Source organism: Zea mays, chromosome 2 (assembly GCF_902167145.1).
Source record: "Zea mays cultivar B73 chromosome 2, Zm-B73-REFERENCE-NAM-5.0, whole genome shotgun sequence".
NCBI lineage: Eukaryota > Viridiplantae > Streptophyta > Magnoliopsida > Poales > Poaceae > Zea > Zea mays.
The window spans coordinates 210,211,930-210,235,800 of record NC_050097.1 but is presented as its reverse complement, the minus strand read 5'-3'; the positions used below and the strand labels follow the sequence as shown (position 1 = coordinate 210,235,800).

Genomic DNA, 23,871 nt, shown 5'->3' with positions numbered 1-23,871 from the left:
CTGTGCTTTAGGCTCCTATTTTTGAATCGTGCTCGTGCTAGCCCGAAAAGACCGATCCATATTGTCAGCACTAGTCCGGCCTCCACCCGATCCATGCATATGCGTGTACTCCATCCCTTGCATGGACTTGTTGTAGTACTCCTAGTTAGAGATGGCCAAAAGGGCCGCCCGATCCGGCCCGGGCCCGGTGAAGCCCGGCCGAAAAACCGGGCCGGGCCTGCTGAGCCCGCGGACTCAATTTCCTGTCCAAGCCCGGTCCGCAGCGGGCCTAAACGGGCCAGGCCGGTCCGTTTAGCACGAAAAAAGCGGGCCGAAAAGCGGGCTAAACGGGCCGGTAAGCACGTTTTAGTGTAAAAAAACGGGTTTAACAGGCTTAGAGGTAAACGGGCCGTGCCGGGCTAGCCCGCTGTGCCTAGTTTCCTGTCCAAGCCCGGCACGGCACGAAAAGTGGGCCGAGCTCGGACCGGGCCCAAAAAGCGGGCTTCGTGCCGGACTCGCGTGCCTCGTGCTTATTGACCATCTATATTTCTAGTCCTGGCGATCGCTGCCGCGTGTGTTGCTCTGCGCTTTGTTGCTCGCAACAACTTCGAAGATTTCCAAGATTCTTGTCGGCAAAACATCCGCGCCGCACGTATCTACTAGATTAGCACCAGCAGCTTGGACCCTTGCTTAAGACAGATGAACCTTCACGTATACTCTGAGAATTGGGGATACAGTGCTAGCAGTCAAGGAACGATCCAATCGCTGCTGAGTGGCTGGAACCCTTGCGGTCAAAACCGGCAGCTAGCACTGTGTCGGTCGGCCTCTGACGACCCATTCGCTTGATGGAGTATATTACATGACTGTTTACACCGAGTTAATCTGATCGTGGAACGCGGACTGTCTAAGCCCTAGCGCGGGACCGTACGCCACTTTTGGTCTTCAACAATGGTCCATCATCGATCGGCTGGAGTACATAATTGCACTTGATGACTGACTGATCTTTAATTATTTAGTTAGCACTACATAGCAGATTACTTGTTGGCGGCCGTAATGGGTTAATGATCACCGCACGAGTTTGTTTTGTCGCAGATTTAATTTATTTTCGGTGGGTAGTAGGGAGTGGGGGTGGAGTGGAGTGTGGTGTGGTGTGTGTCAATCAGACAATCACAAACGCTAATAAGGCATTGGCGGGTTGATTGAGAGAGACGTCTAGGCATAGGTATCGCTTCTCATCTTTAACTCCTCCTGTACCAGCTGATTATTATTATAACCAGCTGTTCTTGTGCAACGAACTAACACAAGGACAATTAAGCAGCAATGATAACGCCTAAGGTTTTGGAATGGGTAACAGTGCTGCTTCAAGGTAAGGTAATTAAAGATACAAAACAGTGTTGTACTTGTACGTAGCATATTTGCAACTAGCTAGCTAGAGAAACCATGCAATGCATGCATATTGATTCATTCTCGAACATTCGTCGTCGTGCCTACCGCCGGCTCTGACTGATGAGTGACCTGAAGAGAATTAATTAAATCTTTCTCTTGCATGCGTGGCTAAAATAAAAGGGCGCATCTTGCGTGCAGCATGACTCATATCACAAATCTTGCAGGGTTAATTTGTCGGTTGTGTGTGCTGACAGTACTTCTACGTACGTAGCGACGATTGGCCAACGTTGCAACCACCAGGCGGCGCCGGATCGGAGTGCTGGTCTCAGACGACGTCTGCAGACAGGTGTACGTACGGTGACTCGTTCTATGTTGCCTACCGATCGAGACACTTCATCAGACCAGTCTATATATGTATGTAGCTAGCTCTAGAGTCTAGACTGTATGGTATGGATGGAATTAGTACTAGCATATATATGAGACGTGCCATGTATATGTGTACTCTGTATCCACTACACTCATACATGCATGTACGTACCGTGTTAACTAACTAACTAGTCAACAAAAAAAAAAAACGTGACGATCCATGAATCAATCAACAAGGAAAGTAAACAAACAAGTGCTTGGATGGTTCAGTGCCGACACGACTCAAGCCACACAGTGCCACCACGAAACAAACGTACGCATGCATGCACCAACTAAACTAAACTAACCAGCAGCCGGCAACCGGCAGAAGATTTCTTAGCAGCCTTGAATGCAACAATGGCAGGCAGCAGTGCAGCACGCATCCTCGCTTTACAGAAGTGCTACGCTCAGAGCGTGTATAATCTAGGGCTATTGGATCAGTTTTTTAAGTATAAGAAATAGATAAAAACTATATAATGATATAATCATCGGCCGCTAGATCATAAATACAGTTAATAGAATATGTATAAATATGTATAAAAAGTTCTGAAGAAGAGACAGACTCGACATCTCTTGTTTTTTTTACTTGACCTCTTAGAGGCCTATCATGATACTCCTTAACTAATGGGGTTGTGCGTACCCTTATGTTAACTAATTCTTACTTGACAGCTAGCACTATACCACTACCGAAAGAGCATCAGATATATAGTAAAGCGCACAAATCAAAAGCGGCCAAGACAAGTGGAATCAAGTAAACTAAAGGATTAGCTTTTCTCTCTCGATCTCGATCGGTGGACACACTTTGCCTTCCCTTGAAGCACATCACTACTTGTACTCATGCATGGTCACACAACAGCGGCATGAAAAGATAGCTAGGCGGAGAGCTAGCTGCTTGCTTGGTCACAACAAGACCACCGATGCTCCAGCGCCTGCGCGTCCAATGCAACCGGTGGTTCTGTTCATTCGCAATCTCGCAACAAGGGAATAACGACACGGGCACAGTACTGCCCCCAATCATGCAGGTTTAGCACCGGCCATCATCGGCCAGAGAGCTTTATGAGCGCTTGCTTCGGCAAGTTAGGCACCGGGCCACCGGCCGCGGCTGGTTTGTGGTTGCGCGCGGCCCGGCCATGCACGCACGCACGCACTCACGGCAAGGCACGGCACGGCCTGCAGGGGCCACACGCGTACACGACATTACATTACATACGTGCCCTTTGTTTGGCGCTAGTGGGGTTGGAAGTTGGATGCCTCCGATCCGTTTGCCGCTTGTTTGTTAATGATGATGACGGACGATCTTTGGAGTGGACATGTGTCTCGTCGTCGTCTGCATGTTAGACGGTCTCTTTCGGCCCAGCCATAATCGTCACACAACACCGGAGACCGGACACCTCGCCGGCCGGCCGCGGCCGGGCCGCCGCTGAGCCTGGCTGGAATGGTATGATAGGTTTATCTCTCTTTTTACAAATTAAACTCTATTACAAAGTTCACTTCACGGGCCTCCACCCCCTTTCCTCCATCGATATGAATGATCTACCTATGGAGAATTTAAAAGTCGAGGATAGAAATTTCCTCATTGCCCCCTTTTTCGATGGAAGAGATTAAGAGGTTACCATGGTGGACAAGTTAAAACAAAACACCGCTCGAGGTCCTGATGGCCTCCCAGCAGAATTCTATCAAGATTTCTGGGACACTATTAGATTTTTTACACTAATAATTTTCCCACAGAAAGACTCGACTATGGAATTGTTACTTGAATCCCCAAAGTGGATAAGGCCATGGATATGAAGAATTTCAGACCTATATGTTTGCTTAATGTTAGTTATACCATAATAACAAAAGTGCTTAACAACAGGCTTGCCTCATGTATCACGAAGGTGATAAGTGAACACCAGTTTGGTTACATTAAAGGCAGACATGTTTTGGATTGTGTAGTGGCCTTACATGAAATTGTGCATGAAGTAAAAAAAAAGCATAATGGTATTATGTTGAAAATAGACTTTTGAAAAACCCATGACAAGGTTAATTGACACTATCTTTACAAAATGATGGGAAAAAGGCTTTGGATAAAAATGGGGGCGATTGGGTCATGGAAACAGATAGGTGGGGGGGGGGTGTTAAAGTGCCTATTAGAACTAATAATAAAATTGGCCCCTTCTTCTCTACTCACAAGAGTGTTAGACAAGATGATCCCTTCTCCTCCCTTTTTTTAGTGTGGTTGCTGATGGTTTAGCTTGTTTAATTAAACAAGCTCAAGAGATGGGGTCTTCTGGTGGGGTTGCTTCCTCGTATAATTGAAAGAGGTCGTACTTGTCTCCAGTATGCTGATGATACAATTTTCCTTCTTCAGCACAACTAGGAATATGCTAAAAATCTTAAGTTTGTTTTGATCTTATTTGAGCTTATGTCAGGCCTTAAGATCATTTTCCATAAAATTGACATTTATTACTTTGGTGAGGCCATCCAGAAGAGAGCTTTATTATGAAATATTCACCTATCCCATCAGAAACTTGCCGATGAAATATTTGGGAGTTCTCATTGACCATAAGAGTTTTAAGGTATCTTAATGGGCTCAGATCGAAGAAAAATTTGAAAAAAAACTCAGGGCATGTCAAGGAAGATTCCTTAGCCTTGGAGGAAGACTAACCTTGATCAACACCAGTCTGACCAACATTTGTTCCTCTCTATATGTTGTCGTTGTACTTTGCTCCCTCCACTGCTCTTTAAAATGGACGTTTATAGAAAAAATACTTTTGTGGCAAGGTGGTAGTACCACAAAAAAAGTATCATGTGGTTAATTGGGAAACTGTGTGCACTCCCAAAATCCAAGGCGGCTTAGGGATTCTTGATCTTAGATGCATGAATGACAGTCTATTGACTAAATGGATTTGGAAACTGGAAAGTCAAGAGGGTCTCTTGATCTTAGATGCATGAATGTCAGTCTCTTGACTAAATGGATTTGGAAACTGGAAAGTCAAGAAGGTATCTAGCAAAGTTTGGTAAAAATATATGAAAAACAAACCTATGAGTTTGCAAAAAAAAGAAACAAGAACAATCCCAAATTTGGAAAGGGATCCTAGAGATTAAAGAGTTGTTTTATACAAAATAGTAAAGAAATATTGGAAATGGAAAGTCCACCAGCTTCTGAAATGAAGCGTGGAATGGAGAATACCCCTTCTCAATCAAATCAAAAGATTATTTGAACTCTCCTTAAATAAAGACATTAGTGTTAACTTGGCTCTTTCTAATAATTACGAGTCTCTAATCTTTAGACGAAGATTACATGGAGAAGGAGCTTAGATGTTGGAAGGATTGAAAAACTTGTGTCATGACATTAATCTAGATGATTCAAAAATAAAGTTCTCTGGTCCATTAATTAAAAGGCTTCATTGTTAAGTCTCTATATCTCAAATGTAGGAGTTTCATTGACAAAGTTCCTTTCTAGTTCAATTGGAAAGCTAGGATTCCCCCAAAAATAAAGGTATTCTTATGGCTTGTTGTGAAAGACAGAGTTGTATCAAAAGAAAATTTAAAAGCTAGAAATTGGAAAGGGGACTTCAACTTTTATTGGTGTGGTTGCCTTGAAATTACACAACATATAATTTTGACTGTTAGGTTGCCTCTTTTTACTTGAAGAGTGATTAGTATGGCTCTGAAGTTACATACAATTCCAAAAAAACTCAGACAATATGCTTGAAAAATGGCTTTACAATTTAAAACAAAAATTGAAACATGCTACTTGTGGGTTGCAGTGCGGTCCTGTGGACTCTCTAGAGGATTAGGAATGATGCTTGCTTCAATGGAAAAACTGTTTTATACACTAATAATATTTTTCTTATGTGCCACTTTTGGTTGAATGCTTGGACCTTGATCCAGACAAGGATAAAAGGAATGACCCTGGAAGAAGGAAGTCTACAAATCCGAAGAATGGTTAAAGAAGTGTTAAACACAAAGTTTGGGTGGAGACGAGTGGACAGACGCATCCGTGGATAATAACTAAAAGCCATATGTCGCGTGTAACGGTGTAATGGCTTTGAAGACTTGATGAAGTGGTCACTTTTTGTTGCGGCTTTGAACTTCTGTGTTACAGTCTAGCCTTGGTCCTCTAGGAAGATCTCCATTTTCCGCGTATGACTTATTCCTTTGCGTTACGTGGCGTTTTAATGTATTTTGCCTTTTTCAGAAAACTGATCTAAATAAGGTAGTGTCTCCGGGTCTAGGGCTGAAAACGAGCCGCCCGGCTCGGCTCCGCTCGACGTGGCTCGGTGCCTAAACGAGCTCGGCTCGGCTCAACTCGCGAGTCATATTCTGATACTTATTGTTGCATTATTTAGTGAATTAACATTATATATATTTGAAATATAGAATCATCATTCAACATTATGAGAATTTAAATTCTAAAGTGTAATATATTTATCATCAAAAACTAAAAAATAAACTATTATCCATAAAATTATCTAATATTCATTATTATTCTATAAATTGATCAATTTTGCAAGGCTCGCGAGCTGGAACGAGCCGGCTCGGCTCGCTGAAAAAACGAGTTCAAAGAAGGGGCTCGGGTCAGCTCGTTCGAGGCTCACGAGCCGCTCCGAGCTCGGATCGGCTCGCGAGCCTCGAGCTTATTTTCCAGCCCTATATGGGTCATCATGCTGCTGAAAAGGCTAAGTCATGTAATTGCTGCACATTTGTATTGTCTTATCTGCACGCTTACCTACTTCCTAATGAAATAGGGGGAAATCTTCTTTCCGTTAAAAAACAAAGTTCACTTCACTCTTTATATTTAGACATATTTTGAAAAAAAAATCCAAATTACTCCTCTAACGAATGGACGATGTTCATTTAGCCCACCAGACTACTTTTAATTTAATTTAAATCCCCGTATATTTGAGTTGGTTCAATCTACCCATTAACAAATTTTTATTTATTAATTTAGTAGCTAATGTTGTAGCTTAGTATAAAAAAATTATAATTTTTATAATTATTTTGATAGGATAAAGATTAGATAATATAAAAATTTTAATAGTACGAAACTAAATGTAAACAATATACAATCTTTTTGACATAAGTTATGATATCATGACTTATCTTAAAAAAATGAACTCGAAATTCAACTTAATCCAGAGAAAAAAAGACAAATCTCTCTCCAATAAAATTTGCCTTTTCGTTGAATTTAAGTTTATATTTTCAGAGGTGATTGAGGATATAATAACTTAGAATTCAGTGGCCGCTATATAAGTTTATTGTGATTTGGACGAATTTTTGCATGCCATTATTAGTTTTCAATTGTGGAATCCTGACGGACTGATGCATATACCGTCTGACTGGATGCCTGCTCGCAGGCCCGTCGAAGCTTGGCTGACCATGGACACAACTAAATGTTCTTAAAATGACTTGTTTTGTATCTGTCTATGTAGGTCACGTCCCTGCGTACAAGCAACCAAATAGAAGCATAGACAAATTCAACTCATGCTGTGGTTGAGGACGGGACGGTAACTAATCAGACAAATACAAATCGAAATAACATGGAACTTAACTTATCTGGCGAAGGAAACTCTCAAGACGATAATTAAAGATGCATTACAATTTTTCTAACCGAGCCAAATGCAGGCGTTCTCTAACACCTGTAAGTAGTAGTTGCCCGGCCGCTAATGACAGTGTAAAGGAGTGTTTGGTTAGATGGACTAAAGATTAGTCTCTAGTTTTTAGTTCCATTTAGTCTCTTTTTTGCCAAACACTAGGACTAAAATATGGACTAAAATGATTTAGTCTTTAGTCCTTCACATATGTGCTAAAAGGGACTAAACCATATTAATTCCACATTTACCCCTCATTTAGTTCAATTGTACTAATAGCAGAAGAATGTTAAATGTCATTTTAGTCTTCTTATGAGTCATTTAGTATATTCTTACTATTTTTAGCCCATAGAACCAAACATGTTAGGGACTAAACTTTAATCCCCTAACTAAACTTTAGTCCCTAGACTAAAGAAACCAAACATGGTTTAAAATTATATATCTTCACTGATCTTTGGAACATCTATCTAACACGTTGTTTGGACAGGTCATCCATCTACCTCTCCATGAAGATGAATCCCGGCCGTTGCGTTTCCAATCGGTCGGAGCCAGAGGACCGAGGTTGGTGCCAACTCCTTTTTTTTTTCTCAAGGATGACAAAGACTGAGACATGCATGGCAGTAATCTTTACCAGGACCGAGTTGTGGCCGGGAGCCGGAGCAGGATTGGGGTCAGCGATTTGGATATCTGAGCAACCAATGCCGCGGGGGCAGCGAGAGGGCCAAAACGATGCTGGAAAGCCAGGAAACGAAGACGGGCTCATGCCACCTGCCACTCCTAACTCATGAGGTTTTTAAGGCTGGTCAAGTTTTCGCAGCTGCAGCTGCATCATCGATTCATTTTCAGGCAGAAGTCAGAGCAGGGTATGTGGATTGCTGCCTATTCAGCAGTACTACATCAGATAGACATCTCCTGGTCTAAGGCTGGGCACAGTGGCGAGCTGTAAAAGATACGCTATACACATGCAGTCACACATGCAGTAAGAAAAGGGTGCAACGGCGGACGCTATCACCTGCGCTATTTTGCAGTCACACATCCAGAACTCTGCAGGTAGAGCTGTACGGACATCAACGCTATAGCAATAAAATAAACCGGAAGGAGGTAGCGTTGTACGAGCATCAACTCTGCAGGTAGAGCTGCAGGCAGAGAGCAGCAGCATGGGTATGGTGTGTTGGTATAGAGTTGAGATATAGAGTAAACATGACTGCAGAGGATTGTGGTATAGAGTAGATAATCTTGCTGACGGGGATAGAATATTTCTTTTAGAGTAGAAATTTAGAGTAGTATGTGTGCGGATAGCCTAAATGCTTTCTGTCCGGAGCAGAATGTTAGTTCGGAGAGTTGCATCAGGGTGGATGCGAGTCTGACAAAAGTGGGCGAGGTCAGAGCTTCTGCTCTGAAATGGTCACCTTGTGTAGTCACAGTGGAAGGAAGGGGTTGATATGCTACTTCTTAACAGACAATATGAAGGGACATGCACAACTGCCCACATATTGACGGAAGTCCAATTCTACTTCTCCCAGATATTGCTGCTAGGGCCTAGGAGGCCCAGATTCGCTGCTGTTGGAAAAATACAACCTAACCTAACGCAGTTGCATTTTCTCTGAAGACAATAGTCTGAAGCTGATTCCGATGCTATGTTTCCACAGCCAGAAAGCCACATACAGGAAAAACCCCTTCAGCAGCATCAACTAGGCCTGTGCGTTAGTACAACTTTCGCTTCAAAGCAGGATTCCACATTATTTTGGCAGTCATTAGTTACGCAGCGGGACGTTACGTAGACCTCACGGTGGTAATGTGGGCTGTTCTTCCGCGTTGGGAGTGCTTGGATGCTGCTGACCGGTACCATTGGGTCTCTTCTTGAGAGCGTTCTTCACCTCCTCCTCCTTCTTATCAACGAAAGAGATCAGCGACTTGATGGTAGTTAGCCTCGCCGGCCTGTTCAGAACCCGGGGCTCAGCGAACTGCGCCTCGACCTGGTTACTGTATCTGCTGTACTGGCAGAATATCCGGAGGAAGAAAATCACGAGGGCGAGGAAGCATGCGAGGCCGCATATGAGGAAGAGGCCCCAGAAGCTCGACAGGCTCAAGGAGTTCGACGGCCCAGCCCCGTTGTCTGCACTGCACTCCGTCCCGCTCAACCACTCGTCGTGCATCTTCTGGAGCTTGCCGTTCTCCGATAGCGCCAGGATTGCCGTCGACAAGTCCTCGGCGAGAGGGGAGTCTCTTGGGAAGGCCTGCACCAGAACACAGCAGTGACAGTCACGAGATGCTCTGAAAAGATGTTAAATGTCTGCGTTTTTTGTTACAGCAAGCACAACCCACTTACAAATCCCCATCCGCTTTTTGTGAAAACCTGACCAACCGTCTTGAACTTGCAGTATTTCGACAGGAAGATCTCGACATACGGGAGCTCGTCGATTATTGCGGCGACGCCACCGTTTCCTGAACCTAGCTCTAGCGCTCTCGCATAATCCGATGGGCTGTTTAGTGCAACCAGACGGGACTCTGCGATACTGAGCTCGTCCACGAGGTAGTTTCTGGAGAAAGATCCAACTTGGTAGCCAATCGCACTCGAACTAGATATCAAGCTATCGAGGCCCTGTATCCCTGAAGTCAGCTCCTGAACCGTGAGAAGCGATGTCAGGTTTGCCGTGTAGCTCGAGTTAATAATGAGCACAGCGAAGAGCCAGATAAGCAGCACAAATCTGCCAAGCGCGCTAACTGTGTTCTCTCCTGAGTAAAGAGATGAGAAAGGAGGTTATGGGAGTGGACTAGGAAAACCCTTGAAATATTTTTTTTTACTAGTTTCACTTCAACACTTACTGTGTGCAAAGAACATGGTGGAGAAACTAAACCTGAAAATGCACAAAAACTTCATTAAAAAACGATATGCTTAGAAACCAGAAGAAGAGGACGAAAAATAGGTACAAAATGCAGATACCAACCAGCACACTGTCATGATTTGTTGGCTTGGAGGTCCACGGAACTCGGTATTACTGCGGTGTTCGAGTATCCAAACAACCGCACCCACAAAGAGGAATATAACAACTAGAACACACCACATCTGGAATGTGAATGGTTTCAAGAAAGCCCAAGCGTTTGATTCAATCACCCTTGCCGGAGCTACAATGATGAGACCCGATTCTATATATGGTTGGGTAAAATCAACAAGTCTTGTTCTATTCGTCACTATAGCTATGTCCCCTACCGCGGCGTCGAAGTACTGGAACAAAGTTAGAAATAAGAACATCTGTGTAATGAAATATTCAAGGTGCTAATCTATGATAGAGATTAGGATTCAAAAAGGATGTGGACGGATGGTACTCACATTTTCAGATACCTTCTGAACAAGTTCACTGTAGCTAGGATTCTTCAAACCATCGCCGAACAAAACAAACTTGCATGAGACTGGGTAGGGCAACAAACTTATTGCAGCTTTGAAGACATCAACTGCGAACCCCTTTACTCCGTCAGGACCATCGTCTTGCATAACAAATTCTTTGTAGCTCGTTCGGAGTGGTACCCCGATCCTCATAGGCATCCCGTGATGCGAAAACACCCAACCACGAGGTTTCTCAGAAGTCTGACCAGGCCATATAACACCACGGAGTTGTACATTGTTGGCTGAAGAGTCCCGTGCTGATGAGCTTAAGTTTTCTGGAGCAACAGCTGAGAGACCAGAAGAATTTGACCAATACCCAATGGTTCTTAATCCCGTACCACCAATATTCAGAATATCGTAGGCTGGGTGTACCAAATCTCGGTCCAAAGTAAATTGAACTGGACCAGAAACCCCTGAGAAGTTTGCACTCCACACTTTCTCCAGTAGTTTATCTCCACTGTTGAAAATCCTCAGAGAATCTAACTGAAGGCTACTTCCCTTTTTAGCTTGCAATTTTGGGTCAGCAGAAAAAGACATGGCATTCCCTTCTCTCAGAAAGCGCTCAACAGCATGAGCAACTAGCCATACAGAGTCATAAGCATGCATAAAGTAAGAGCTTCCATTCCTAGTTAGATTATTCCACTTGGACAAAAAGGCATGCTGGATATCAGAATCAGCTATATGCTGCCGAAGCACAAGAACACCCTGTGTAAGTTCCATCACATCAGGAATACCATGCACAGAAGAATCTATCACTGCAGAAAGCCAGTCTGTTGCAATCCATACATAGCCACTGCTCATCATGCCCAAAGATTTTGCAGCTGAGAACACGTTAAGACCAGAGTCAGGGTTAACGTGGATAACATAGACGCGAGACTCCATGTCATTTACCTGCATCAAGATATCCTCGATAGTAGTTTTTGCAGCACCAGGTGGCAACTTAGCTTTGTAGGATATCTTGCACTTCCTTTTTGCAAGGGCATCACCTAGTGCAGTGATGCCACCTCTACCGTAGTCATCATCAACATATATGGCAATGACTTGTTTCCATTCATATTGACTAATGATGGCAGCGATAGCACCCATTTGGTAGTAATCGCTCTGAGTAGCCCTCACAAAATACGGGTATTCAAGGGAAGAAAGGGTAGGATCAGTGGCCGCGAAAGAGATAAGTGGGACATGGAGTTCGTTGACAGCATGGGAAATGACATGAGCAACAGCCGAGGATTGTGGACCTAATACGGCGACTACATCTTTAGCCAGAAGCTGCAATGCTGGACAAGAAGAACCGTTGTTAAACTCTTCATGCCTCCAGTACAGAACATTACAATGTATGATAACTTCAATGTAAAGAGGATAGACAAAGGGAAATCGCTATGTATAAAATATAGGCAAATTCAACTTTTCTATGTATGCTGAGCACACAAATATGAATTTACTACGACAACTTTGTAAAATCATATAATGTCTGACTTTTAGTTGGTTGCTGATATAAAGGAACAACAAACTTGCAGCCTGATGCAAATATGGTCTTTGTACTGCAGTTCCTAGTACAGGTATGAGTTCATGCTGTTTTATGTGCACTGAGAACTAAGAAATGGGAAGTTGCTAGTTCATATAATATGCAGCACTAGTTTTTTTCTGTTACTAATTTGTTTCCAATATTCTGTGTCTAATTAGTAACCAGGGCAACGGAAGATTAACAGAATTCTGATATATGCAACTAATAATTAGCAAATTAAAGGTAAAGTCAAGACCAAAAGAAAGAGGTTCAGACCTTCTATGGTGCCAACAAAGCCACTGCAATTGGTGTCCTGCATAAGAACACTCAGTTTCGTCCCCCAGAGTAAGCTAGGGTCAGCATTGACATCCGCAACGGCGAGCTCGATAGCAGGTCTCACCGCCATTCCGATAACCGAACCAAACGTGAACAGTGCACCGATGCGCACCTCAGCTGGCCTTGTGAGGTTACCGTTCTGGTCAGCTGCCACGGTTCCACTGACGAACAAGCAGGCGCACAGAAGCAGGGCAGCAAAGTGAGCAGAGCCCATCTTCCCGAGGACCAAGAAAAGAGTACCCGTCTTGCCAACGACCTTAATTTGGTGTCCGAACAGATTCTTCAGTTATACGTAGTCCGCAGAGCATGAAACGGGGGACAGAGGTCGCATACAGGAACCCGAAGAGCTCATCTGGTTTCTTGACTACCCATTCGGCAATTACAACCGGATGAGCGATGGATTGATTGACCGCGAGAAAGCTGAAGGCATGACTAGATTTCGAGAATCACGAAACCGACTCATCCTGTCCTCTGCCCATCCGTTCTAGAGGTCCCCTACCAACTGTTCGACGAAATACTCGACGGACCGGAATGGCGAGCAGAGCTGGGGTTAATCCCTAGTCTGCGATAGAAACACAAAACCAAATTCAGTAAGCTCTGCGCGCTCAGCGCTCCTAAAATCCAACGAAAATGAAGACCTGGTGCTTACCGACTACCATCTGCTTTGCGGTGCCGTGGTGCGAACTAGGAAGCCAGAACCAAGCGAGAAGCGGACGGAGACAATCCACGTCCACAGGCGAGCGCCACGAAGCCGCATTCGGGGTTCTTGGTTCCAGCTCCTAGTGGGGGACAAGAGTAACCAGATGCTGGCGCGGATTCGTAGGGGGTCTTTTTGAGGAAGCAGCGGATGCGAGAGTGGAAAGACAGGTACTCGTGGGGCACGGAAATGGTAGAGCAGCTTTGTGCCCTCGCAAATTGCGATTGGATTCCTGCTACAGAAAAAAAGTGACCTTTTTCGTTCCCTCTACTCTCTCTCTCTCGTGAAAAAGGATCACAAAGAACTGTGAGCGCTCAGACGGTCGGAGTCACATCCCTCAGGGTCGGCCTGGATGTGGATGGTATTCTCGAACTACACTGTTTGTTTGACAGATCCTGTATTTTTTTGCCTACGTCCATCTAGACCTCCTACATTCACAAGCAACTTTTCACGTGACCCAAAGCTCAGGCTAGCAAAAACGAGATCCAATTCCATTTCCCTGGAACTAGTTGTTTTGTGTGCTCTAGAAAAGTGTGTGAGTCTAGTCTGATGGTCCATTCAGTCAAACAAACAAAAGAAACTACGTCGTATTGTCTTGCATTTTCCGACCGAAGCACCGTCATGCATTTTAATTCATGTAATAATCAAATTTTATCTTGTGCTTGGAAGCGTGATGCTCTAATTTGTATGGAGGTCTAGAAATTTATCGATGAGCACATGTACGTTTCGATTCATTTTAGGATCGGATTTCTATCGTGCTTAAACAGTTAACTGCGTACATACATATGGAAAAGAGTGATAGACTATAAAAACGATTTGTATATTTCAGCTTGTTTTGAAATAAGTTCGTAAAAACCCCCAACGAAAATACCAAATAAACCCAGAAAAAAAAGAAATTACACAGGAACAAAAAAAGAAACGAACCAAACAAGCGCAGGCGCAAACGCCTCCCTTCTTCCGTTCCCTTCCTCCTCCGGCCCTCCGGGGCGCCCTCCCTCGGTCTCTCCCGCGTCTCGAGCTGTCGACGTCGCCGTCCTCGCACCGCTCCCTTCTCCGGCACCCGAGCCGTAGCCCTGCCCTCCGCATCCACAATTTGATGCGGTGGGCGCGGCCGCCATGTCGTGGGGCCTGGCCTGGAAGCGCAGCTCCGAGATCTTCCACCTCACGCTCAACTACGGTGACTACGACGACAACGACGACCGCCAACCCTCGTCACCGCCCCCTCCGGCGTCCTCTTCCCCTCCCGCCTCTGCATCGTCGACCCCTGTATACTCCTCCTCGCCCATTGCCACCCGCAACGGCGACCTTGGCTTCCGCATCGAGCTTGACTGGTCGGCGGGGGACGACGAGGATCAGGTCGCGCTCCGCCTCCAGTCCCAGCTCATGGTCGCGCTGCCCCCGCCCCACGACGCCGTCTCCGTCGATCTGACCCCGAGGGACCACGGGGAGGAGGAAGGGGTGCGGATCGAAATGCGTGTGGTCAGGAGGCGGGAGGCGCTCCGGTCCGTGCGCGTGTCGCGGGCCCCTGGGTCTGCGCTGGGCAGCGGCGATGGCGCGGGGGTGCTCGCACGCCTCATCAGATCCAACCTCGCGCCCGCGCCTGCCGTGGATGGCCCCACAGCCGCCTCGGGCGTGCCCGTGCTTGCGGATCACTGGCGCCCCATCACCATGGTCAGCCTATGCAACTGCGGAATGTCGGTGAGTTCGTCCTTTAGTACCTTGCCTCTGATCCAAGCGAGAGAAAAAAATCCATCAGTCGTCATTTCCATGCGCACTAGATTGGCTCAAAATTGAAGTAATGCTGTAGCTGCTAGGCTATCTCGGATGTGACGTTGTGCTATCTTAGGTGTTTCTGTGCTAGTTTTAAAGATCCTGATAAGTTTTAACAGTGGATTGTGTTAGTTTGTTAATGTTACTTGTTAAACAGACCTTGGATGCTGTAAACATCTGCAACCAAATCCAACTATTTGATTGTCCTGATGTTGCTTATATGTGAATTATGATTACTATGGTTGCCCCAGGGTGATGTATAGAAATGGGAATGATTGCTTCCTATATCTGTTTGATAGACATTCACTGATTAAGTTATGTATTCACCAAACACAACTTTAATGGCAACGTGAAATTCTTTGCAGTTAGGACCTTTTTTTTTTTGCGAATTAGCCTTATCGTTGTACCTAGGATGGTGAAATGGCATTAGGATCTTTATGGGTGATTTATATCATGTTGTGTATGCTTATACCTGATTGTCTATGGTTTTTTTTATCTAACTACTAAGTATGTTAATAAGCTGATCGCCTTTTCACTTTTAATAAATTATGTATCTGATCTTTAAGAAGTATATCATATGGGAATTGGGACATTGGTTAGTAACTGTAGTTGCAAGGCATCTTGTCACTACTATTCATATTATGTTAAAAATCTTAGCATTTAGGAGTTCGCCAGGGGGTTAGACATTTTTCCACTCCTGTGTAGCATGCTTGTGAAAGCCCAAAATTGTGATTCTATTCTTTATTCTTTTTAATAAGATCAGCAGTTAACTGAATTGGACTTGGTTGAAATAGACTACCCCCTCTAAATTTTAGCATTTCTCAATTTGAATAAAATGATTTAGTCCATCATTCTACCATTTTTTTATTCATGGCAATGCCAAGACATGAAAGAAATGGGGCCATGCTACAAAAGGGTCATCATATGACCCTTATGATGGACAAATGAATCTTTCTGAGCCCATTACTCAAATTGAAAAGACCTGTATGTTTACTCGTGCATAATATATTGAGTGGTAAAATATGATGATTATAAAGGGTAAAAGGAAATCATTTTTGTAATGCATATGATTATGCATTAGCTGCTAAGTCAGCATTAAAATGGAGGAAGAAATAATTCCTTGCAACTTTGCTAAATCATCTTCTGTATGGCACACCAATACACCATTATCTGACACTGTGACACAAGCTTACTGTTTGATATATTTTTTGTTGGATGGGAAAAAAGGCGCATTCAAGGTCCCTCGTATAGGGAAGGAAACAGATCACATTTCAGTTTATTGATACAGAAGAATGCTAAACTGGGGTTTGGGTAGTCAGTCAGACCTCTTGAATGATTACAAACATTTATGCCAATGGGAGTTTGATGTCAGCTTTTCTTTAAGTCGAACAAGCAGAAAAACTGCATCCCATTTCATTAAAGAAGAGTAACAAGTTACAAAACCAAGAAGAGAAAAAAAAGAAGCATCCCTGACTCAAATCTTAGAACATGCGCACCACGAAAACACAATGAAACAACCAAATTGAACAGTAAACATGATGTCATTTGTTTCAAGAGGCTGAAAACATGTTTTCAGGTAAATGAGAGGTAAAACAAAAGAGGTTGTAGGAGTGCTGCATTACTAATTACTATTGATGTTTCTGCTTTGCGAAAATACATTGTATGTGTTGAGTATATCCCCAAGTTTCATGTTGCCTTGTCAGCTGTCTATTTGGCTATGAAATTTAGAGCGATGGGTAGAGATATTAATCAGGCTAACCATGAATTGCTACACAATTTTTGGCAGATGCTTCCAGTTGAGTTAACTCGCCTTCAATTTCTTGAGAAGTTATATCTTGACAACAATAAATTGTCAGTTTTGCCCCCTGAAGTTGGTGCTTTGAAGAATATGAAAGTGCTGTCATTTAACAACAACATGCTAGTTTCTGTCCCTGGTTAGTGTGCGCATGCAGTTAAATTTATATAGCTCTAAAACTGGTGCTTCATAACTTCTTCAAGCTTGTGCAGACTTCCATTTGCTCAGGATCATACCTAATCAATTGCCCTTGGGCCTTGCAACAATATAATTTTGTTCTTTTTTTGTTTCTCACACAAGCAGTAGAACTGCGGCAATGTGTTATGCTGGAGGAATTATCATTAGAACATAACAAGCTTGTCCGGCCTCTATTGGATTTCAGGTTATTTAATGTTTAATTGTGGAGTTTTTTTTACAGCGATGGCTTTTAATTGGTGCCATTTCCTCATGATTCATTATCTGTTTCCCACAGGTCAATGCCCAAGCTCCGAATTTTGCGCTTGTTTGGAAATCCTCTAGAGTTCCTTCCAGAAATTTTGCCATTGCATAACCTCAGGCATGTCACACTTGCAAATATTAGAATTGAAGCAGTGGAAAGTCTTAAATCTGTCACTGTACAGATAGAGGTACATGAACTGTAATGGCCTTCTGTTGTTCTCTTAGTTAAGTCATCCCACAACTACCAACTTTTCTGATAAGGGTGTTTGGATTTTATTTCAGACTGAGAATAGTTCCTACTTCATTGCGGCCAGGCACAAACTTAGTGCCTTTTTCTCTCTAGTTTTCCGTTTCTCTTCCTGTCACCATCCTTTGCTAGCTTCTGCTTTGGTCAAAATAATGGAAGATCGTAGCAACCACATTGCAATTAGCAAAGAAGAGAATGCTGTCAGGCAGCTTATAAGCATGATAAGCAGTGATAATCGTCATGTGGTACACACTACACACCCCAACTACCTTTATGTAATGAGTCATGTTCAGGCATTGAACATTCCCTTATTCTTTTTTTAATTGCATGTGCAGGTTGAGCAAGCATGTCTTGCTATCTCATCACTGGCATCTGATATTTCTTCAGCAATGCAGCTGATTAAGTGTGACATTATGAAGCCTATTGAAGCTGTACTAAAATCATCTGATGAAGAAGAACTAGTATCAGTATTGCAAGTTGTAGTCACCTTAACTTTCGTTTCTGATCATGTTGCTCAAAAGGTGTTGACAAAGGATGTGTTGAAGTCATTGAAAGCACTTTGCGCACACAAGAACTCTGAGGCAAGATGAACTGGATTTAGACTCTGGTCGATATGTTGTTTGGATAACCACTAGAGAAATCATAATTTGCTTCCTTCTGTTAGGTGCAACGTCTATCTCTGTTTGCAATTGGCAATTTGGCTTTCTGTTTGGAGACTCGTCGCATCCTCATGCATTCTGAAAGCATGTGTGACCTGTTAATCCGATTAACTATTTCACAAGAGTGTCGTGTCAGCAAGGCAGCTGCGCGCGCTTTGGCAATCCTAGGTATACTAGTTTTTGGTCCTTACTATCATTCCTTGTGAACAATCAGCAGTCATAACGTACATGTCTTGATGTGTTTATGGATCTTTTCAAATCATTTAGGGGAGAATGAGAACTTACGTCGAGCAATAAGAGGAAGGCCAGTTGCAAAGAAGGGTCTACGCATCCTATCAATGGATGGTGGTGGCATGAAAGGCCTTGCAACTGTTCAAATGCTTAAACAGATAGAGCAAGGAACTGGGAAACGCATACATGAAATGTTTGACCTCATATGTGGTACATCCACTGGTGGCATGCTTGCAATGGCTCTTGGGATCAAGCAGATGACTTTGGATCAGTGTGAAGAAATATACACAAAACTTGGTGATTCCCTTTTGCCTTTTGAAGTTTCCTTGCCAATGCCAATGTTGCCAACTGAACTTTTAATTTTCCTAGGAAAACTTGTATTTACTGAACCTATCCCAAAGGATGAAGCTGCTACGTGGAAGGAGAAGATTGATCAACTTTTCAAAAGTTCCTCACAAAGTTTTAGAGTGGTTGTACATGGGTCCAAGGTATTAATGAAGTGATAAATTTGGTATCCTGTCATCATGTGTCATGTTTCATGTTGTGCACAATGGACTACTGGCTAAGGACTTAATTACAGCACAGTGCAGATCAATTTGAGAGGTTACTAAAGGAAATGTGCGAGAATGAAGATGGTGACCTTCTAATTGAATCTGCTGTAAAAGGCATTCCGAAGGTCTTTGCTGTATCCACTTTAGTCAGTGTCATTCCTGCTCAACCGTATATATTCCGAAACTATCAGGTTTGTCCTTTTATCCGGCCTGATTGTTTTTTTCTTCTTTTCAGTTCCGGAATAGTTTGTAACGATGTATGATGAACCAAATTAATCCTCATAATTAAATAAGAGTATATTGTCAAATGGTACCTTCTATATTGTGTTGTTCATAACAACGTATGCTATCCAGATGGAGATAGCTTCAAAGTTATCATTCCTTTTCCCTTTACTGTTGATAGACTGCATGCTGCCTTCTATAATACTGTAGGCTGCCTTCTATAAAATTGTCTTTAATTCCAAACGAACAGGCCTGTATTCAAACGTTAACTCGATATCATGTTCCAGTATCCTCCTGGCACTCTGGAGGTATCACCAGGAATGGCAGAAAGTCCATCAATTGGTGCAATTGGCACGGCTGTTTCTGGTGCACCAGTTGGTATTAAACGTGGTGCCTTCATGGGGAGCTGCAAGCATCGCGTGTGGGAAGCCATAAGAGCATCGTCTGCAGCACCATATTATCTGGATGATTTCTCTGTAGGTAATATTTGTAAGCTCAGTTATGGCATCTATTTTGTGTAGTACAGAATATGCCTTGTTTTCTTGAAGGCCTCTTGATATCAAATGCTCCTTGGTTGTTATGTTTTCTTCTTATCATTTTTTCCAGATGCAAATCGTTGGCAAGATGGAGCTATTGTAGCCAACAATCCTACAATCTTTGCCATTAGAGAAGCACAACTTTTGTGGCCAGATGCACGAATAGATTGTCTAGTCTCGATAGGATGTGGCTCAGTTCCAACTAAGGTAATTCAATGCGTCTCGCTTTGTTGTTGAAATTATCTAATACTCAGCAACTGGTACAATTCTGAATACTTCAGAGATTTACTTATGAAAATAAATTTTATTTGTTGGCTGTTAGAAGATGTCAAACACATACAGAATGGTATAATGTCGTTGAGAAGTTTCATTTGTTCAATATCGAGCAACAGAGGACCAGACTTCTAAATTTGTAGGCTAGACTTGTTTCATTTCTAATTTGACTCTGCCTTTTGGCTTACCTTGATGTGGGTGATTACGACTTTTGCTCTTCAGTTAGTGGCCTAGTTCGTCTCATGTCGGTTCTGCAGAACGTTTTTGATATGTGTGATCCATGTAATGAACTTTCTTCTGTTAGATTATCTGAATCAGATAATCTGGACAGATTACCTCCGCGGGTTGTTTTAGGCACTTTGTCATGCTTGGTTCCCTAGTATGATGTATCTGGACCTGCTGTATTTCTATTATGGGGTTATACTCTGTTCAAAAAAAAGTACCTCATAAGAAAACTACATATCTATTCTATACTCTGGTCCAAAATATATGACACTTAGGAATTAGGATACCGATACAGTTTACAAGGTGACACTTTGACTAGTGGTTTCTATGAAAACATGCTTTCAAATAAATAAAACTAAATATTGTGGAAGTACTTTGCTTGTTGAATCTAGCTACATCTTACATAGTCAGTTAGGTAGTTCTTTATATGAATATGATTCTTCAAAGTTAAGTAAGCTCAAACGACAAAAATCATAAAATGACAGTTTGAGGGAGGATTTAAGTACAACATACTGGTCTACATCTTGTAGAAAACAGTCATACATCTATTACTATGAGATACTAAAATGATCAAAGATGAGTATTGTTTTCTTGTAATTGAAAATTTAACTTGTACACTACAATACATTTAGACTCCCAGTGAACTTTGATATGAAATATACATATTGGTCCAACTTATATATAGGTTTATTCCATGTCTGTATCTAGAGTCGCCGAGGTGGATGGCGCTACTTGGACACAGGGCAAGTGTTAATAGAAAGTGCATGCTCAGTGGAGAGAGTTGAAGAAACTTTGGATACACTGATACCGATGCTTCCTGAAATGCAATATTTCCGCTTTAATCCAGGTAAATCAACTCAAAGGAAACTCTTAGCATTTGCTAGAAGAGAAACTATTAATGTGCTGGGATCTGTAGCATCATAACCATAATTTGTTGTGCACTACTTTTGATATGTTTCAACCTAATTAACCTGCATATTCAAATGAGTGAACTCTCAATGTTGGCAGTGGATGAACGGTGTGGTATGGAGTTAGATGAAACTGATCCTACTATCTGGCTGAAGTTGGAAGCTGCAACTGATGAGTACATTCAGAAGAACTTTCTGTCTGTCAAGAATCTTTGTGAGCTTCTGGTCCCAAGGTACCAAGAGGAAGAAAAGCCATCAGATATTTACAAATCTCTTTCATTTTCAAGACTGACATCGTTAAATCAAGGTTTGTCTTTCCCGAAAACCAGCAGTTTATATATATATATATATATATATATATATATATATATATATATATATATATATATATATATATATATATATATGTTCAGAATCTGGTTGATATGTTTTTTTATCCTTAACAGGTTTCAGTGAAAGTAATCCTATCTTAGGATGGAGGCGTGTGGTTTTACTTGTAGAGGCTTCATTTAGTCCTGATTTTGGAAAGAAAATAAATCATGCACGTTCCCTTGAATCCTTCTGCTCCCAGAATGGTATTAGGTTAGCTCTAATGAATAGCACTTCTGGGTTTGGGAAGCCAGCCACTGCACTTCCTACCCCAATAACTTCTCCCTTGTTTACTGGAAGTTTCCCATCTAGTCCACTTCTATATAGTCCAGAGGGCACTCAACGGATCAGTCGAATTGACCTAGTTCCTCCACTTAGTTTGGATGGCCACCCAACTACAAAGTCCTCACCTCCAACATCACCATTGAAGTCAAGACAGCCATCTGCACATGTTCGGTCATTGTATGATAAACTGCAGAATATGCCTCAAGTTGGTGTGATACACTTGGCTCTTCAAAATGATTCAACTGGTTCAGTATTGAGGTATCTTTCACATGCTTCAGCAATTTTTATGTTGTTGCTGGTTTTTAGTTGAGTATGACACAAACTACTGTTGCAGTTGGCAGAATGATGTATTTGTGGTCGCTGAACCCGGGGAACTTGCAGACAGGTTTCTGCAATCTGTCAAAACTATCTTGTCAACCTTGTTGCGTGGGTGTAATAGAAAGGGTGCATATTCCCTGTCCAAGATTTCATGTTTATCTGAGTTGGTTGCTGAATGGCCATCTTTTGAAATCGGTGGGATACACCACCGCTATATAGGTCGACAAACACAAGTAGGAATTGCCTTTTCTGGCTCCTCGTTTCCAACTAAGTCATTGTTATGCATACTCATCCTTTTGCCGTAGGTAATGGAAGATAACCAAGAAATTGGCGCATATATGTTTAGGAGGACAGTGCCTGCTGTTCACATGGCACCTGAAGATGTTCGATGGATGGTAAGTCAATTTGTGTAGCATGCATGCACTGAATCCTCAGATCACATGCCAGCTGTGAAAGTTACCAAGTATGGCAATCAAATCCGTGTCTTAAGAAAATTGTGAAAGGGATTCAAGTAGAAATCATGCCCATGGCACCGTGTTGGTTTTTGGTTAGTTAAAATTTGGCCATGGAAAAACACTAGCCAAATTGAATTATTTCTGCAGACTGCAGTCACTCTTTTATCTCCCAAACTGCGTCTAAAATTAAATTGCTGCCATGAAACTATCCTATGTGCACTTTGCGCGCCTCTATGATTAGACCCTGCTACTACCTTGTAACCAAATATCTGTGATTAAGCTCAATTATTTTTAAGCCCTGCAAGGCTAATATAAACCTGTTTCCTGGGCCTAGGCAGCTAAAAGTAGAGCTGAATATGTTTTTTTAACTTTCACACTGCACTATCTTTCTTTTCTATTGCATTTATTCACACATCAAAAAAACTTAGGGCATTATGATTATAAGTGACAATGGGCTCTAAATTTTACACTATAAGATTTAAAGATCGGACCCTATTTCTATTCATTGTTTGAACTAAAATTTATTTAGTGCCCTACTATTTTGTGAAGAAGCATTTAGATCGTGATCCATTATCACCCCTAATTATGATTCCTTATATATGTGTGTGTGTGATATCGCAGGTTGGAGCATGGAGGGAGAGGATTATCATATGCAGTGGTAAGTATGGCCTTGCTCATGGCCTGGTCAAGGCATTCATGGATTGTGGTGCCAAAGCAGTCATCTCGTCGTCCATCGAGCCTCCGGATTCCAAGACAATAGTCTACCATGGGATGGATGTCAATAGAAGCCTAGAGAATGGCAAGTTTGTCATCCGTGATGAAGAAGCGGACGAATCAGAGCCTGAACCTGTCAGCCCTATAAGCGACTGGGAGGACAGTGATGTGGAGAAAGGCGGCAACCATGACGTGGATGATGAGGAGTACCTGGCTCAGTTCATGTGCCTGATGTATGACAAATTGTTCCGTGAGGGTGTGACTGTGGATACGGCTCTGCAGCAAGCACTCCGCTCACATCCCAAGTTGAAGTACAGCTGCCACTTACCCAACGTTTTGTAGTTAGGGACATTATTGACAAACCATACATAAGTATAGCAAAATGGACATGGATAACAGGGAATGAATAAGGATTGGGTGGATTTTTTAGTTGGGTTATAGAGGTCTATACTTTGTTCGTTGTGCAGGCATGGTGACAGAATAAAAGCATGAAGGCATTGCACTGCATGTGCATTTTTGCTGTAGTTGTGAGAACGGGCATTTTGTTTCGCAAATACTATGCTGACTTTTGACGTTCAGTTGCTAGTTTGCGGCTAACACTAAGGCTCGC

At 42.7% G+C, this 23,871-nt stretch overlaps 2 protein-coding genes across 3 annotated transcripts; one reads left to right on the top strand and one right to left on the bottom strand.

The window, feature by feature from the left end:
* Positions 1–8,776: 8,776 nt before the first annotated feature.
* LOC103647716 (glutamate receptor 3.4) lies at positions 8,777–13,726 on the bottom strand. Of its 2 annotated transcripts, none has more exons than XM_008672232.4 (7): positions 13,218–13,726; positions 12,509–13,130; positions 10,678–12,005; positions 10,295–10,572; positions 10,173–10,204; positions 9,676–10,082; positions 8,777–9,583 (listed from the first exon to the last, which is right to left on the bottom strand). In XM_008672232.4, the coding sequence occupies exons 2-7, from the start codon at positions 12,780–12,782 to the stop codon at positions 9,131–9,133; spliced, it is 2,772 nt and encodes a 923-aa protein (XP_008670454.1). In that variant the 5' UTR covers positions 12,783–13,130; positions 13,218–13,726; the 3' UTR covers positions 8,777–9,130. The 2 variants fall into 2 exon arrangements, with proteins under 2 accessions (XP_008670454.1, XP_035821360.1); XM_035965467.1 differs by having other exon boundaries at positions 10,678–11,997; positions 13,218–13,721.
* Positions 13,727–14,073: 347 nt separating this feature from the next.
* LOC103647715 (phospholipase A I) lies at positions 14,074–23,839 on the top strand. The gene is made up of 18 exons (XM_008672230.4): positions 14,074–14,963; positions 16,822–16,969; positions 17,134–17,212; positions 17,303–17,456; positions 17,551–17,760; positions 17,851–18,096; positions 18,180–18,342; positions 18,442–18,702; positions 18,775–18,893; positions 18,986–19,147; positions 19,466–19,658; positions 19,785–19,921; positions 20,921–21,059; positions 21,221–21,427; positions 21,567–22,032; positions 22,109–22,325; positions 22,398–22,487; positions 23,169–23,839. The coding sequence occupies exons 1-18, from the start codon at positions 14,382–14,384 to the stop codon at positions 23,601–23,603; spliced, it is 4,008 nt and encodes a 1,335-aa protein (XP_008670452.1). The 5' UTR covers positions 14,074–14,381; the 3' UTR covers positions 23,604–23,839.
* Positions 23,840–23,871: the final 32 nt, after the last annotated feature.